The sequence below is a fragment of the Anopheles funestus genome, chromosome 3RL, assembly GCF_943734845.2.
Source record: "Anopheles funestus chromosome 3RL, idAnoFuneDA-416_04, whole genome shotgun sequence".
NCBI lineage: Eukaryota > Metazoa > Arthropoda > Insecta > Diptera > Culicidae > Anopheles > Anopheles funestus.
Window position 1 is genome coordinate 79,285,096 of NC_064599.1, and position 12,070 is coordinate 79,297,165.

Below are 12,070 nucleotides of genomic sequence, written 5' to 3' on the forward strand. Positions count from 1 at the left end.
TACTGAAGCATCGTTAGACAACTTGCCAGCGATACGAACGTTCCCGTGTTCCGGCGTAGTTCTTTTTTATCTTTCGGCTAATCGTAACAAACTCGTGTGTGGTTGTGTGTTGTTCTATGCGTTTAGAGATGAATCCACCGCTAGTTGTAACGGATGTCTGACTTCAAATTGCGAAGTAACTGCCTCATTCAACCGTGTACGTACTCTTTACAGTACACAAAAGGACAAGCAATTAAACTCACATGTTAGAACCACACGCACATAGAGCGTGTAATGGTTGTTCTCGTGCGTATCTTGTGCGAATGCACGAACCCCATCATAGCTACGGATTTTATCGGTGTTTTGTTTGGGTGAGATAGATTGTGCGGTTTGGCTTCATTGCCATTCAATATTGTTTCGATTATCGGTTTTGAACAGGATGTGTTTTAACGAAACTGTACTGAATTTCTGGTTGTCAAATGCAGTGTAGTTTAGAATCGTGATTTATTTTGCTTTTTATTCCTTCAACCGTTTCAAAAACAGACCATGGCTCTGCCAAGTATAGTTAGACGGTCAGTGAGGTTGGAAAACCCGTGTTCGAATTATTTTTAAGGTATTTAAGGTATTTTACCTTTGGAAACACGTTTCTTGGAACAATTTATACCGAATACAGTTGACAAAGCACTTGATCACCTGGAAGGCAAGTCTTGTATGGGTCGTAGTAAATGTAGTTTTCCAGGCAAGTTCTCACTCCGGGTTCTCCCTGATAGCAGTACACATAACTAGTACAGTCATTTTCGATCGGTAGATATCCGGTGAAACCCTCGACGCAACCATTGTTGGGTTGACCAGGATCACCTCCGGTTCCAGGAGGAGTCAAGTCGGTTGCAGTTGTTGTCTCTTCTGTTGTCTCTTCCGTTGTCTCTTCCGTTGTCTCTTCTGTTGTCTCTTGCGTTGTCTCTTCCGTTGTCTCTTCCGTTGTCTCTTCCGTTGTCTCTTCCGTTGTCTCTTCGGTTGTCTCTTCGGTTGTCTCTTCCGTGGTCACTTCCGTAACCTGTGGAGGTTCAGAAGGTGTCGTGCCCTGATTTCCGCCATTGTTGTCTGCGCATGTTTCACTGTTGCCCTTAATACAAAACCGAAGGTACACTGAGAAGTAGTAGCCCTTCTTGCAGTTCTGCTCCGTGGCCTTGTTCTTGTAGCATGAGATATACTTGGTACAGGACTCAGGATGAGCCACACTTCCTAGCAGCGTCTTCGCACACAGATAGTCGTACTGGCCGGAGGTCTCAGAGGATTCTTCTCCAGATCCAGACTCGTCGCTTCCTGGGTTGGTGGGTTCCGCTTCCGTGGGGGCGGCCTCAGTAGTAGGTTGCTCTTCCGGGGCGTCAGCACATCCTCCATTCTTCTGCTTGATACACAGGTGCAGCTTAGTCGAGTAGGCGTAACCCTTCTTGCAGTTCTGCTCCGTGGCCTTGTTCTTGTAGCATGAGATGTACTTGGTACAGGACTCAGGATGAGCCACACTTCCTAGCAGCGTCTTCGCACACATATAGTCGTACTGGCCGGAGGTTTCAGAGGATTCTTCTCCAGATCCAGACTCGTCGCTTCCTGGGTTGGTGGGTTCCGCTTCCGTGGGGGCGGCCTCAGTAGTAGTTTGCTCTTCCGGGGCGTCAGCACATCCTCCATTCTTCTGCTTGATACACAGATGCAGCTTAGTCGAGTAGGCGTAGCCCTTCTTGCAGTTCTGCTCCGTGGCCTTGTTCTTGTAGCATGAGATGTACTTGGTACAGGACTCAGGATGAGCCACACTTCCTAGCAGCGTCTTCGCACACAGATAGTCGTACTGGCCGGAGGTCTCGGAGGATTCTTCTCCAGATCCAGACTCGTCGCTTCCTGGGTTGGTGGGTTCCGCTTCTGTGGGGGTGGCCTCAGTAGTAGTTTGCTCTTCCGGGGCGTCAGCGCATCCTCCATTCTTTTGCTTGATACACAGATGCAGCTTAGTCGAGTAGGCGTAACCCTTCTTGCAGTTCTGCTCCGTGGCCTTGTTCTTGTAGCATGAGATGTACTTGGTACAGGACTCAGGATGAGCCACACTTCCTAGAAGCGTCTTCGCACACAGATAGTCGTACTGGCCGGAGGTCTCAGAGGATTCTTCTCCAGATCCAGACTCGTCGCTTCCTGGGTTGGTGGGTTCCGCTTCCGTGGGGGCGGCCTCAGTAGTAGGTTGCTCTTCCGGGGCGTCAGCACATCCTCCATTCTTCTGCTTGATACACAGGTGCAGCTTAGTCGAGTAGGCGTAACCCTTCTTGCAGTTCTGCTCCGTGGCCTTGTTCTTGTAGCATGAGATGTACTTGGTACAGGACTCAGGATGAGCCACACTTCCTAGCAGCGTCTTCACACACAGATAGTCGTACTGGCCGGAGGTCTCAGAGGATTCCTCTCCAGATCCAGATTCGTCGCTTCCTGGGTTGCTGGGTTCCGCTTCTGTGGGGGCGGCCTCAGTAGTAGTTTGCTCTTCCGGAGCGTCAGCACATCCTCCATTCTTCTGCTTGATACACAGATGCAGCTTAGTCGAGTAGGCGTAACCCTTCTTGCAGTTCTGCTCCGTGGCCTTGTTCTTGTAGCATGAGATGTACTTGGTACAGGACTCAGGATGAGCCACACTTCCTAGCAGCGTCTTCGCACACAGATAATCGTACTGGCCGGAGGTCTCAGAGGATTCTTCTCCAGATCCAGACTCGTCGCTTCCTGGGTTGGTGGGTTCCGCTTCCGTGGGGGCGGCCTCAGTAGTAGTTTGCTCTTCCGGGGCGTCAGCACATCCCCCATTCTTCTGCTTGATACACAGATGCAGCTTAGTCGAGTAGGCGTAACCCTTCTTGCAGTTCTGCTCCGTGGCCTTGTTCTTGTAGCATGAGATGTACTTGGTACAGGACTCAGGATGAGCCACACTTCCTAGCAGCGTCTTCGCACACAGATAGTCGTACTGGCCGGAGGTCTCAGAGGATTCTTCTCCAGATCCAGACTCGTCGCTTCCTGGGTTGGTGGGTTCCGCTTCTGTGGGGGCGGCCTCAGTAGTAGTTTGCTCTTCCGGGGCGTCAGCGCATCCTCCATTCTTCTGCTTGATACACAGATGCAGCTTAGTCGAGTAGGCGTAACCCTTCTTGCAGTTCTGCTCCGTGGCCTTGTTCTTGTAGCATGAGATGTACTTGGTACAGGACTCAGGATGAGCCACACTTCCTAGCAGCGTCTTCGCACACAGATAGTCGTACTGGCCGGAGGTCTCAGAGGATTCTTCTCCAGATCCAGACTCGTCGCTTCCTGGGTTGGTGGGTTCCGCTTCCGTGGGGGCGGCCTCAGTAGTAGGTTGCTCTTCCGGGGCGTCAGCGCATCCTCCATTCTTCTGCTTGATACACAGATGCAGCTTAGTCGAGTAGGCGTAACCCTTCTTGCAGTTCTGCTCCGTGGCCTTGTTCTTGTAGCATGAGATGTACTTGGTACAGGACTCAGGATGAGCCACACTTCCTAGCAGCGTCTTCGCACACAGATAGTCGTACTGGCCGGAGGTCTCAGAGGATTCTTCTCCAGATCCAGACTCGTCGCTTCCTGGGTTGGTGGGTTCCGCTTCCGTGGGGGCGGCCTCAGTAGTAGGTTGCTCTTCCGGGGCGTCAGCACATCCTCCATTCTTCTGCTTGATACACAGGTGCAGCTTAGTCGAGTAGGCGTAACCCTTCTTGCAGTTCTGCTCCGTGGCCTTGTTCTTGTAGCATGAGATGTACTTGGTACAGGACTCAGGATGAGCCACACTTCCTAGCAGCGTCTTCGCACACATATAGTCGTACTGGCCGGAGGTCTCAGAGGATTCTTCTCCAGATCCAGACTCGTCGCTTCCTGGGTTGGTGGGTTCCGCTTCCGTGGGGGCGGCCTCAGTAGTAGTTTGCTCTTCCGGGGCGTCAGCACATCCTCCATTCTTCTGCTTGATACACAGATGCAGCTTAGTCGAGTAGGCGTAGCCCTTCTTGCAGTTCTGCTCCGTGGCCTTGTTCTTGTAGCATGAGATGTACTTGGTACAGGACTCAGGATGAGCCACACTTCCTAGCAGCGTCTTCGCACACAGATAGTCGTACTGGCCGGAGGTCTCGGAGGATTCTTCTCCAGATCCAGACTCGTCGCTTCCTGGGTTGGTGGGTTCCGCTTCTGTGGGGGCGGCCTCAGTAGTAGTTTGCTCTTCCGGGGCATCAGCACATCCTCCATTCTTCTGCTTGATACACAGATGCAGCTTAGTCGAGTAGGCGTAACCCTTCTTGCAGTTCTGCTCCGTGGCCTTGTTCTTGTAGCATGAGATGTACTTGGTACAGGACTCAGGATGAGCCACACTTCCTAGCAGCGTCTTCGCACATAGATAGTCGTACTGGCCGGATGTTTCCGTGGAGTCTTCACTTGATCCAGACTCGTCACTTTCACTTTCTTTTGACTCATTAGAGGTGCTTGGTAGTGTTTCAGTCGTTGACGGTTCGTCGGACTGAATGGTACACGTAAGCTTATTTCCAGGAACACACGTTATAAAATCAGCCACGAAAATGAAACCTTCTGCACATTGTTCAATAGATGCCTTCTCCTTATTGCAAATAAGATATCTGTCGCATGCATTTGGATGAACTCGTACACCATACAATACCTTTTGGCAAAGGTAATCGTACTGATCGGCATTCTCTTCCGGCTCGGGTTCGGGTACTGGTTCAGGTTGTGGTTCCGGGTCTGGGTTAGTTTCAACAGCACAGGTAGCTGCTGCAGCCTTCACACATTTTCCAGTTACTGTGTCATAGTAACTCTTGCTCTTGCACTCTTTTAACTCCAACGAACCTTTCTTGCACAACAAATACTTCTGACAATCACTCGCAATACCATAGGTTAGACCATCTTCGTTCTTAGAACAGCTTCCTGCATGCGATGGTTTTGCAGTTACTGTACCAATAACTGCTAGCAATGCCACACCTAATGCCACAACGAGTCTCATCTTGTTCGGTTGTCTTGTACTGTCGTTTGATTGTAAGACCAAACGCTTTTATACCTGATCCACCAATAGTCTTATCAACCAGTACATAGTTTATGGGGCTATGCGATTGACCACTTTGCACAAAAGCTATGCAGCTGACCATGACCACGATGAAACAGGTACGTTATCATTCAGGGTTTTAAAATTGTCTTATTTTTCAGTCGCTCAAGAGCCGTCGCTTGCGCTTTGCACGGGTGCGACATATCACATGCGGTCTTTTTATGTCAATTGCAGGGATCATAAATGAAGACGGGTAGCAGAAATGGTGGACCTATTGAGGATGTAGCTTACGTGAACAAGTAGATCTGGGGAAGAATCGTAAATTGGTACAATTTGGTGGTCATTACAAGTAAGCACTTTCTTGCTGAGGAAGGTTACGTACGAATTTAATTTTAGTAGCAGAACAAGCCCTTTCATATAACACTTTCATGGGAGTGTCCCAGTAGCCGGCTGGTAGATAAGGATAGATTGAGGAAATGAGTGATCGAAATTGAATGATTCTCCGAAGTACACGTTGAATGGTATGATGCTTTTCCTCTGCTGGACATGAGCAAAACAATGATTTGGCAGATGTTTCATCATCCAGTGAGGTTATGAATGAGAGTATCACGCCTATTGCATTTAAGTTTTACGATGGTTTAAAAATAAACTATTTTTCTACTTTTTATCTGCCTTACGATGGACACTCTCCTTGTTAGCATGATTAGGAGCTATATGATGTTCGAAAATAAATTCTGTATGAGGCTTTATCGCGTTTGATTATGACCATAAACAAGGCTTTTTTTCTTATGGACACGTTTGTCGTTTTTTTTTGGGAAAAATTATATCATTAAATGGTCTAGAAGTTGTATAATGAACACTTTACATGAGAAATTAGTTACACGGTTCGGATGAGGAAATGTTTAACGTATAATTCGTTCAACGTTTATGATTAAATGGTTTTGCCGTTTGTTAAATATTTGCTCTTTTAGTGTAAAATAAAATGTTTTACGTTTTGTTTAAGTAAGATTTTTTCCTGGTATAATCAACCCTAACACTCTCGATCCCTTTATAGTTCAAACTAATTAGTTTCACCTGAGCCACCATCACGTGCACGGTTGCACGAACCAAGTGCGCCTAATCCTGTCCCGGGCACGAAACTTTTCAGACGTTTACCATCACCTTACGTCCTTAAGGACAAGCAGTTTGTGTGGAAAAAAGGCCAATGCCAAAGAACGCCATCCGAAGGAGCTTAACAAAAAGTTTCTACTCCTGTCGCTATCTATTTTTCATTCCCTTCTACGGTTTTGTTGCAGGCGACAAATGCATCGTGGAAAATAGTGTGTACTTTAGTAATTAAAAGTTGTGTTACAGTCGATGGGTAAATTCCCCGGGAATGTGAAACTGTACCGCCAGGATTAGTTTAAGCTAGAAACCGTTTTACAACACTATCGTTAACCGATCGGAATTGGGTAGGTTTGTATCGTTTGAAGGGGAAACAGTAGACAGAAGTAAAGTTTGTTGGCTGAATTTTTGAACCCGAGTCACAATAAAAAAAACCCCGCGTAATGTACGCACAAACGTGCTAAAAGCATTGCCCGTTATTTCGCCCATCCTCACTCATCGCAAACGATTCATCTTTTATTCAGGTAAATTTGCAAATGATCATAAATGAAAAATCCTCAATCCGTGCAGTTCGCGTGCGTGCGTTTAATGGATCAGAATCGGTATCCGTGTATGCAAAAATGGCACCCTGTTGCATATTTTAAATCATTATTTTTATACGAAATTAATGTTTTAACTGGCCGCGAGGCACACCGGGCGGGGTCGGCCACCGGTCAGTGAAGTGGTTTGTCCGGTGGAAGGCTCTTAAAATTCTGTTTACATTCACGCAAAACAGTTTTATTTGTTGCAGTTACGCGCTGCTACGGTGCTGCTGCTGCTCGGTACGCGCGAGTGTCACTGAGAGGATTATAATTTTTAATTTGTTTCCCTCTGATGCTGGTTGCTGCAGTTACGGAAGCGATCCCACGCTGTGTTTGGTTCGTTCGACCCTTCATTGGCAGTTTGCGTGTTTTTTTCTGGTGGGAAATTTATGCTGTTCAAAGGGTTTAATGCCGTGCGTTGGGTCTGAAGCGATGAGTGCGTGTTTCATTATGTTTTTCCCTCTCCCTGAATGGAATGCTTAGAGAAACCGTCAGGGATAATGGTCAATCGAATGGTGAATAGGTTGTCATAGGATCATATGTGTAGCTAAGGTGATCGAGCATTGGACAAGGGGTCGTTTTTGTACTTACCATTTATTTTACTTGATTATAAAGTTGGTTTAAAATTTCTATACTTTGAATATATACGATTCTGAGTTTTTTAAAATAATATTCTCTCTACCCGTATATAAATATACAATTTTGCTACCCGAATTCTAAGTGCATTTTAAATGTGTTAACTGATGTAATTGAGGGGTATTTGGATCATTTCACTTTACCATTTTTTCAGGATGTTTTGTAAATATAGCAATTGCGAGAAATGAAAATCTCGTGTTAAATTATAATATTGCAACTTTCCCTCAAAATCAAAATATTTTACTTCTTCTTTTCATTTATGCGAAATAGTTCGACTACTTTTATTTAGAATTCTCTAGATCATATATACAATACAATATTTCTTCCTGGTGATGCTGATTTTTGGGACGCAACAAACCTTTCTTCTAATGGTACCTCCTTCCTGCGAAACAATGAGCAATTGTTCGTTTTGAGAACAGATTGATGGCACTTGTTAAGTGTGAAGGTTTCGCCGAAACGATAAAGGTACGCACCGGGAAACAGAAAACCACGCCACCATCAAGACAACAAGAAAAATCACTTTCCCCTAAACCGCACGTACCGGGAAGCTCGCGTTCCCGACGTTCGCCCATTTATGTTCCGAGACTCGATCACGAATGATGATGAGCCCCCGTAAACGCCGTACGAAGCGAACTTGTTTTCGGTTGTTGATTTTTGTGAATTTGTGCAATTCAGGTTCGAAATGCAGGAAATGCTTCGATTGAGAAGACGGGAAGCTATACATTGTTACGGGAAGGAGTAGAACGAACGTTGGGAGAAGTGATGCCCGCTAACAGGATTGCCTCACTACACGCACTCGCGGTCGTTGATTGGTGCGTTTCCGGAGGGGTTCCTTTTTTTTGCTTTCTTCGATTTCTTGCCATTTTCTTAAGAGTGCCCTTTAAAAGGCGTTGCGTATGGCGAGGTGTTGTGTGGCTGTTCTAGGTTTATTTCACTCACTCCGTGGTCGTGGTGCGACCCCTTCAGGGCAATACACTCAGCGTAGATCTCGCTTGCTGCACCGTAACGAGTGACGGGAAATTGAAAAATCTAATAAAAGATTGATGAACAAGACGCCCGAATTTATGCACCCTTGAGGGGATTTTTTTCTCTTCTACTTCCCGCCAAAAAATACGCACAGTTTCGTGTTTCTCAATTTCGTTCTTGTTTCTCTTCGGAACAGAATATTTCTTACTGGTTTCCTAAAAAAAAAAATCTAAAACACGTTGAACAATAGTGAAAGGAAAGTAAAAATCTTCAGAAACAAGGGGATGAGTTTGTGCATCATTGAATGTTGGCACTTTCAACATTAACCGCACGCAAACCGAAAGGAACGATTGCATACCTTTCGGGGAAGTTTTTTTTTTCGAGGAAGGCGAAAAATACGCTTCAGGGGATCGTTTCATATCCGTTTTTCGAAGAGTGCGTGCGTGAAATCTAATACGCCTTGCGGGAATAAGCAAAACTACTTGAAGAATGTTTCAATCGCATCGATTTGCCGGCATATCAACACGTTCGGAGCACTCGTTTAGCCTCCCCTTTGCCTCATATCAATAAGGCACTAGTTTCGGGGCCAGCATTCCTGAAGGTAATATATGCTCGAATATAAATTGCACTCAATTTCACTCAAACATGCACACACACACGCACCTACATCGTATCATGAGGGGTTCGAAAAAAAAAACGCAAAACAAAACGTATTCACAATCAGGATACGTGATTGGAAATCTGATGACGAAGCTATTTGTCATGACTCAATAAACGCCCGAATGTAGGCAATGCACGAGGAAGTGCACGATCACAGCGTGTAACGTATAGTGGCCGAATAGTGGCATTCGTTCCTTTAGTCTTACTAACACACGCGCCAAGATTGATGCGTTTTGGGGGGTAGTGTTCCTTCTTAAAGGGTATGAATATTAGATGCAGTTCGGGGCACGGGTTGACGAATCGGTTCCGGAACGCCGGATTGACACCGAACGTCCATTCGGTGGCTGCGGCAAATGTTTCTATTACCCATTCCACCAAACCATTTCGTTCCAAATGACCATCCGTCAGGGAGCGGCCGGGATGAAAGTGAAATCATCATCAAATTTACAGCTGTTAGACACGGAATGCTTCACCCAGGCGGACGAAATACGGACGAAAACCTCGATTCGGTTCGACCTTTTCCGCTGCTTGCTTTCGGCAGTCGACTGCGAGGGGTGTCGACTTGACCAGTTCGGTTCATGTGACCGCTTGATAGACGCAAGCAGCGATGGTGCTGGTGATGGCTTCCTTCACGGCAAGCGGAATTTGAAATTTATCTTACCCTTGTTGCTCGGGAACCTTTCCGGTTTTTGCTTATCCTTCGCACGCTATGATCCGGCATGCAACTTGACATTATTAATGACTATTTCTAATGAATTTTATTTCCCTTCATGATGGGGAATTTGTTTTTTCTTTTGCGCTTTAATGGAAACGGGTTATTCCCTGCAATTGGTTTCGCGTTCTCGTGTTTGACTTTGTTATGATTGCTAGCCCGTGTATTCGTGCAACCTTCACCAACCCGCTCGATGGTTGGTTGCTCGAAACGAACCCCGACACGGAAATGACCTCCAGGATGGTATTCTTATCTAGATGATTCAGGCACTTACTAGCTATGCACGTTAAACCCCTCAGTTCTTCGGGACAAAATCCCCAGGTGAACCTTCGGGAGGACAATTCCGAGTACTAATGAGTTTTGTGTTTCACTGAGCATTCACTGTTGGAGTGTATGTGTAGAGTTACGTTTTCCATCCCATCCAATACGGTTGAAACTAGTTTACTCATTACCCGAAATGAGTCCCAGTTTTTGTTGGACCGTTTTTTGGGGCAAATTTTGAACCGTCATTCTCTTTTCATTAGGTACATAAATAACGGATGGACGGTACGCATAGAGCGTTTAATGTATTTTTGAAATGTTACCATCATGCTGATTCTGGAAAGGAAAATTCTGAAAATGATCTGTCAAACGTGCTGTTTCCAATGTTGTTGGAGAATCGTATTACAAGGCTTTCACTACTAAAGGTTTTCGTGAAGAAAATCCAATAACTTACAAATATCATTAGTCACACGATTGTTAATGTTTTCCGTTCACTAATGAGAAGTATTGCTTCGAATGAAAATGAGTCAAGTTAGAAATAGCTTAAAGTAACTTTACAGTTGTTAGAGATTTAATGTGCGTACTTTGAATGGATGAATGTATGTGTGCTATAAAAAAGAGACTTGCTCTTAGTAAAGTACAATGCGCCTCCATTATTGAAAGATTTTACCTCAACATCATATTGCATATCCTTCAGGCGTAATTAGAATATTCATAGCAATAATAAACTTTTTACTGCAGATTTCTCCTTGACAGATACATGTTTAATTTCCCAAATGAAAAGCTTCGCTGTTCTTGTGAAAAGCGTGTAAAATAAAGTGAAGCGGTGGCATTCCTTAATGCATCCATTGCCCCGGGACAGCGCAGAACTCGATCGGTTTCGGGCAGCATTGTCTCTTCCGTTAGGTAACTGTGCCTGCCGCCTGAATTATGACGTTCCATAAACACCTCAAATTGAACTGCATTAATGTAACGTCTCAATTTTCCATTCAAATCCATTCCCAAACCACCCGAACGCTGGTGCAAACGCTGCGTGACGCATACAAATTTCATAATTTTGCTAAACTGTATCGAACACCGTGTGTCTTGGCTGCTGTAAACTGCAACGAGTTGAAGGTGGGTGAGCAGAGGGTGGAAGTAATTTATCATTCTTTAGAAAACCCCACGAAAACTTGTCGGAATTCTGTACTGTCTCGTGGCGCGTTGATGCACCCATAATGGTGCACGGTTGGGCATGGGTTTGGTGTTTCAGTGCACCGATAAACTCGTCCCAAGCAAGACGCTGGCAAAAAGGGGGTACTAGAGTCTTTCGCATGTACAACCAATCCCTCCTTCCTAAGCAAGTGGTTTGTATCGATCGATGAGGGAATGTAAACTAACGCTTGAAACTCCTCTGTAAAAGGATGGAACGTGTGTGTATGTATGTGTGGAAATAGTTTGCATCTATCGACCATATTGAAACAAGCAGCACTAGCACTAGCAGCAGCAGCAAAAGCACTAGAAGCACTGAGTGCATACCATCATTGCCGCATAGCAAGTAGCATATTTTCGAAAGAAAATAAAGGCACACCATAACGGCTGGGAAAGGCTTAACTTTGCCGTCGTGCCCTTTTACGTCGATAAATGTCGTTTTAACGATGCAACCACACGGGCACGGACGGCGATGTTGGCTCATTTGCCCTCTTAATCGTTCGATGTATTTTTAAATCAATCCATCAAACATTCGTTCACAAACGAGAGGGAGCACCAGGGAGCGAGAGAGAGTGAGCTAATAAAAATCTGAACACAATCGCATTGTGTACCATTAGCTCGAAGTGAAGATTAGCTACGGTAGCGTGAGCTTTCTATGGTACGATGAGGGCTGTTTTGCCTCGATCATGTTTTATAGGTGCCTTTAGAGTGGAGTGGCCGTTTGTTTTGCGCTGCTTGCTCAGGGTCGTCAAGGAACTGATTTACAACTTAATTTTTTAATGGCACACTGCAGAACCATTTCTTCATATGCTTTTTTCCATCTCTGTGTTTGGTTCCTACTGAAGCAAAGGTATTATTAGTCGATCATGCATGGTTTTTGTTCATTACAGCTCTTGGAAGTAAGCTTGCCATTAGTAAAGTACAATG

General features: G+C 45.4%; 1 protein-coding gene across 22 annotated transcripts; it reads right to left on the minus strand.

Moving 5' to 3' along the window:
• Positions 1 to 469: 469 nt before the first annotated feature.
• Positions 470 to 5,204, minus strand: LOC125767384 (uncharacterized). Of its 22 annotated transcripts, none has more exons than XM_049433885.1 (5): positions 3,965 to 5,190; positions 2,973 to 3,679; positions 2,488 to 2,687; positions 1,970 to 2,202; positions 470 to 1,399 (listed from the first exon to the last, which is right to left on the minus strand). In XM_049433885.1, the coding sequence occupies exons 1-5, from the start codon at positions 4,991 to 4,993 to the stop codon at positions 638 to 640; spliced, it is 2,931 nt and encodes a 976-aa protein (XP_049289842.1). In that variant the 5' UTR covers positions 4,994 to 5,190; the 3' UTR covers positions 470 to 637. The 22 variants fall into 22 exon arrangements, with proteins under 22 accessions (XP_049289842.1, XP_049289838.1, XP_049289841.1 ...); XM_049433881.1 differs by having other exon boundaries at positions 1,970 to 2,254; positions 2,540 to 2,687; positions 3,965 to 5,189; XM_049433884.1 differs by having other exon boundaries at positions 470 to 1,547; positions 2,118 to 2,202; positions 3,965 to 5,189.
• Between the last annotated feature and the right edge of the window lie 6,866 nt (positions 5,205 to 12,070).